Source organism: Staurois parvus, unplaced genomic scaffold, assembly GCF_062004578.1.
Source record: "Staurois parvus isolate SC_StPar_1 unplaced genomic scaffold, SC_StPar_1.0 ptg000191l, whole genome shotgun sequence".
NCBI lineage: Eukaryota > Metazoa > Chordata > Amphibia > Anura > Ranidae > Staurois > Staurois parvus.
Window position 1 is genome coordinate 4,957,177 of NW_028317987.1, and position 6,000 is coordinate 4,963,176.

Genomic DNA, 6,000 nt, shown 5'->3' on the forward strand with positions numbered 1-6,000 from the left:
GAGAGGGGATAGGGTCCAGGGGGCAGGTAGTGAGGCGGGCTTCTGAGAGGACCTTGACGATTTCCTCAGTAGTAACAGGGCTGAGGGAGTGCAGTGCAGGGGGGGTTACGGTGGGTGGGGCCTTGGGAGAGGTGGAGGGCAGAGGAGGGGGGAGAAGAAGGGGTGACGGGGGTGGGGAGGCTAGGTGGGGGGGTAGATTGCGAGTTGACAATGTCCTTACGGATAGTGTCAATCTTGTTACGGAAATGGGTGGCAATCTCGTGGGCGGTGAGTGAGGTACTGAGTGGAGGAGGGGGGGAGAGAGCAGGGAGTAGAAGGTGGAGAAGAGTTGGCGAGGGCAGGAGGAGAGGGTGTTGATCAGGTTAACAAAGTAGGCCTGCTTGGCGGTGTGGAGGGAGGAGGTGTAAGTGAGGAAGGCAGATTTGTAGAGGGAGAATGCGTGAGGGGACCTGGTTTTGCGCCACAGTCTCTCCAGTGCGCGACTGCGACGTTTGAGGCGTTTAGTGCTGTCGGTTCGCCAGGGTTGAAGCAGTCTGGGTTTGATGTAGCGTGTGGTTAGGGGTGCCAGAGAGTCTAGGGCAGCTGACAGTGAGTCGTTGTATATAGTGGTGGCTAGGTCAGGACATGACAGTGGGAGGATGCTGTCGTGTAGGCGGTCGGCAGCTGAGTGGAGGGGGGCTGGGTTCAGGTTGCGGAGATTGCGGCTGGTGATGGTTTGGCGTTTTTGGGGGGGGGAGTTGGGGGAAGGGGAGATGGAGAACGTGATGAGGTGGTGGTCGGAGAGAGGGAAGGGGGTGTTAGAGAACTGGTTGAGGGTACAGAGGTGGGAGAAGATGAGGTCCAGGGTGTTCCCTCCGATGTGGGTGGAGGATTGAGTGTGCTGTGTGAGCGCGAAGGAGGAGGTTAGGTGGAGGAATTGGGAAGTGGCCGGGTAAATAGATTATCCCCTTCAGGGGGAGGAGTTGATGATAATATATTTGCTCCCAAAGCTGGCCTACATGGTTCAGTTTTATCGTTCAGCCAGCGGGATGACCATAAAACCTGAAGTGATTCCCCCATCCACACATTGGAGGTGGATAGGGGAATCCTCCCTGCTGCACTCTTGTACTCTGACAATGGGGGGGACTCCTCCGCTCTCAGAATACACGGATCAGCACTGAAGCTATTGGCTGCAGCCGCTGGGGGAGTGGCTTTTATCCGACAGTAGCCACACATGGATGGAAATGTGAGCGATCCCTGCTGAACCAGCTGAATTTCCATGGATCTATGGTCACCTTCAGTGACTTCCTCCCCTCCCCCTCATCTCCTTCATGATGGAAGTCATGCTGAGATCATCTCCCATTGGCTGAGCAATATTCTCATTTGTCTCTCAGCTCCTTCTTGCTATTCCTCGTCCTGCCTGTTGTTTCCTTGGATTGATTTTCTGTGTAGTGACCCCGGCTTGGTCTCTTGGATGCGCTATATATCTCAGCCTGAAGTGGGGCTTTAATAAAATGGAGACCTGAATGGAGAGGTGAGGAGGATTCTGGGAATATCATTTGATGTGACTATTTGTGTTCAGATGTAGAGTTTTCCTCCTGTGAAGTCTGGAGATCATATGACATCACATTGCCTCCACCTCCCTCCCTGATAGAAGAGAGAAAGAAGAAGAAGATTCTAGAAGTCACCAGAGAGATCACTGAGCTGCTGACAGGAGAGGTGAGCGGTGCCGGGAATTCTGGGACATTCTCCAGTAACAGACAAGGGATGTGTCTGGATGGTGACTGTATCATTGTGTGTGTCAGGTTCCTATAAGGTGTCAGGGTGTCACTGTCTATTTCTCCATGGAGGAGTGGGAGTATTTAGAAGGACACAAGGATCTCTACAAGGACGTCATGATGGACAATCAGCCGCCCCTCACATCACCGGGTAAGAGGAGACTTTATTGTAAAGGAGAGAGCAGTACGGAGGATCCACCTAGATCCCCCATCATCTGATAAACACATAGAAACAATGGATTCAGTCAGTGTGTGTGTTTCCTACAGATGGATCCAGTCATGGGAACCCACCAGAGAGATGTCCCCGTCCTCTGGATTCCCGGGATTCCACACAGGAAGGTCACACCATCCCTCACCATCATCAGGTAGATGAGGAACAATCACTGATAGTATCATTAGGATCTGTACATTATCTGCATTGATGTCATTTTTATTATATATTCAGAGTGGAAACCTGAGAGATCCTAAAGTTGAGGTTAAAGAAGAGATAAAAGAGGAGGAGGATGAGGATGGGGGGATGGAGGAGTCAGAGCTTCTAAAAGAACACAAAGATCTGTACCAGGACACCATGGTGGAGTCATCCAGCTACAGGAACCCACCAGAGAGATGTCCCCGTCCTCTGTATTCCCGGGATTCCACACAGGAAGGTCACACCATCCCTCATCATTACAAGGTTGGTGGGATGGAGCATCTAAAACATGGACTTGTAAAGATGATGTGTGGAGTTTTTTATGTGAGTTTTTTTTACAGATAATATATTTCCTTGATTTAGAGTGGAGATCCAATTGATATAGAATTTGAGGTGAAAGCAGAAGAAGAAGAGGCGTATGTGAGGGATGATCAGCAGTCTATGGAGGAGGATGGAATAACGGGGACATTTATAGAGGAGGACACTCCTACAGAGATCAGCACAGGTGGGTCATGAACACTAAATCCATTCCTCCACCCATACTGCTCACTGATTGGTCCAGAGTAGGGCGGGGAATGGGTGATATCAGCCTGTAATCCCCTGGTCACTTTCCTGTGCTGTGTTCCCCATCTTGCCTGATGTGGGTGGAGTCCTGGTTTGGGGGAACCAATCAGCTCCTGTCTAGTAATCCTCTTTGTCTTTGTATTTTAGTCCATGGCCGGGAGATGAGGAAAACCTCCGAGGATTGTCTCACTTTGTCTCCAGACTGGAAAGTAGAAGATGAGGACATCACACAGTATAGTCCAGGAGAAAACCCGGCTCCCTCCAATGTCCATCCGGCACCACCCAGTGTAGATGGACCATCGGATTCCTCGTATCCTGAGGAACCTCAGACTGTGTGGGACCGGGCCGGCCTTCCAACAGAGAAGAGATTCTCCTGTACTGAGTGCGGGAAGGGTTTCTGTTATAAATCCCATCTTAATGTGCATAAAAGATCTCACACGGGGGAGAAGCCATATTCCTGTCCTGAGTGCGGGAAATGTTTTTCAGACAAGTCACATCTTTACAGACATCAGAGATTGCATGTGGGTGAGAAGCCATATTCATGTCCTGAGTGCGGGAAATGTTTTGCACAAAAATCAGATCTTGTCAAACATGAAAGGTCTCACACAGGTGAGAAGCCATATTCTTGTTCTGAGTGCGGGAAATGTTTTGCACAAAAGTTCATTCTTTACAGTCACCAGAGATCTCATACGGGGGAGAAGCCGTATTCCTGTCCTGAGTGCGGGAAGTGTTTTTCATACAAGTCACATCTTTCCAGACATCTGAGATTGCATGTAGGTGAGAAGCCGTATTCATGTACTGAGTGTGGGAAATGTTTTGTACAAAAATCAGAACTTGCCGTACATCAAAGGTCTCACACTGGGGAGAAGCTATATTCCTGTCCAGAGTGTGGGAAATGTTTTACAACGCATTCCAGTCTTTACAAACATAACAGATCTCACACAGGGGAGAAGCCGTATTCATGTACTGAGTGTGGGAAATGTTTTGTACAAAAATCAGAACTTGCCGTACATCAAAGGTCTCACACTGGGGAGAAGCTATATTCCTGTCCAGAGTGTGGGAAATGTTTTACAACGCATTCCAGTCTTTACAAACATAACAGATCTCACACAGGGGAGAAGCCGTATTCCTGTTCTGAGTGCGGCAAATGTTTTATACGAAAATCAGAACTTGTCATACATTTGAGGTCTCACACGGGGGAAAAGCCATACTCCTGTTCTGAGTGCGGGAAATGTTTTTCACAGAAGTTCACTCTTTACAAACATCATCAGAGGTCTCACACAGGGGAGGAGGCTACTTACAAGTGAATGTGGGAAATTGTAAAAAAATCCAAACTTTTCATACAATAAAGATCTCACAAGGTGGAGAAGCCGTATTCCTGTCCTGAGTGTGGGAAATGTTTTTCAGTGAAGTCCCATTTTTACACACATCAGAGATCTCACACGGTTGAGAATCCACTTTCCTGTCCTGAGTGAGGGAAATGTTCCTCACTGAAGTCCTGTCTTCCTGTACATCAGGGGTCCCACACAACCCTGGAGGTGTATTAGTGCCTTGAGTGCGGGAAATGTCTTCTAGATGAATGTTGCTGGACATCCCAGCTCTCATGTGGGGAAGAAGCACACCCTGATATACACCTCAGATATACTCCATGGCTGATCTTCATCATGGAAGAAACAGTTCATAAGGAGATCAGAGGCCCCCAAAGACATGGATGAAGTGTGGGACCAGGTTGGCCATTGATGGCAGGAGAAGAACTCAGTGATTGGCTGAGTACATTTTGTGGTGGGAGATTTTGTAGTCTATTTTTTAAAACTCATTAATGGAACGAATGTGACCGGCATTCACCCAGCTGTGATGAACATTGGCTGTATTTTATCTCACACTGATTTCCTTGGCTCCATCTAGTGGCCATAATACAGTATTGTAATATTTGTATTCAGTGAGGTATTTTCAGGACTCATACCCCATTGTGGTCTCTAGATGGAGCTGATGATCAAAGGAAATTATTGTTTTACAGTAAACTGGAATTATTGCTCTCACTCTGACGTTTGCTGCGATACCTCACATGTTTCATGCAACTGCTGTTTACATACGTGTGCTGGACTTACATGTAGAATTGCATGGTGTTTACCAACATCCCATCTGATAGCTTGGACAGTGACAGGTCCTCTTTATTAAGAGATGGGGGTCTTAAACACCCCTGATACCTCCAAGCAACCAACCAATGAGAAATGTGTTTGATGAGCTGCATCCCTGGTGTATCGGCCGGGTAAACACCGAACCAACACAGGAAGAGATGAAATCCTTGTCATTTCTGGCTTCATTCAGCACAGAGGATCCGGAGGAATGGATGTTCCTCCTTCTCCATTGTGTGCAGCCGACCGCTTACAGTGGTCCCAGGGTCCCTGGTGGAACTGAAGAGCCCGGGACCGGTGGTGGGAGGGGGCCCTTCATATGCTGTAAAAGTGATCTGCAGCTGTATAGAACCTCCAATCACTTCTATGTGATATTTTATTGCCATTGTAAATCAATGAAGAACATTCGATCAGCTCAGCAGTCTGATACAATTATGTTTGTACCCCCATTCACACAGGTGGAATGTACAGGGACTTTCACTGGGGGAATTGCTAAGCAAAGTATTTATGATTGGCCCCTAAATGTCAGGAGTCGTTCATTTAACTAGTTGGTGACCTCCCATCCACAATGTATTGCGGACGAGCAGCGACTCCTGTAAGGTGCTCAATACTTGTGGGTTCAAAGCGCACATGTGCGTACCCCCTCGCTGACCCCGCTGCCATTCCTTGCAGGAACAGTTCATTAGCGGGTCCCAGCCAATGACTTTGCCCGGAACCCTGCTGGTCTCCTGCAATGATTGGAGAAGCAGTCATGAGCCTATGTTAGTAAACACGGGATCTAGCTGCTTCTCCTCTTCATGGACCCTTTTTGGTCCCAGAAGAGATAAGAGAGACACTGTGACACACTGTAGATAAAAGCACATTTTACACACACGTTAGATTAGCACATTTAACCCTTTGATTGCCCCCGACACCCAGACAATGCCATTAGTACAGTGTCAGTGTACAGTATTGTTCACTGATCACCGTATTACTGCCACTGCGGATAGCATCAGGGTCAACTATCGCACCCACGTTATAGGTCGCTGATCACCGTATTACTGCCACTGCGGATAGCATCAGGGTCAACTATCACACCCACGTTATAGGTCGCCGATCACCGTATTACTGCCACTGCGGATAGCATCAGGATCAA

General features: G+C 48.2%; 1 protein-coding gene across 1 annotated transcript in view; it reads left to right on the forward strand.

Annotated features, from left to right (window-relative positions):
* Window positions 1-4,105, forward strand: part of LOC149461906 (uncharacterized) — a 101,833-nt gene extending 97,728 nt beyond the window's left edge. The window contains exon 4 of the mRNA XM_089677744.1: window positions 2,928-4,105. Within this exon, the coding sequence (XP_089533870.1) occupies window positions 2,928-4,037 (1,110 nt within the window). The 3' untranslated portion in view covers window positions 4,038-4,105. The remainder of the gene's footprint in view (window positions 1-2,927) is intronic.
* The last annotated feature ends 1,895 nt before the right edge of the window (window positions 4,106-6,000 follow it).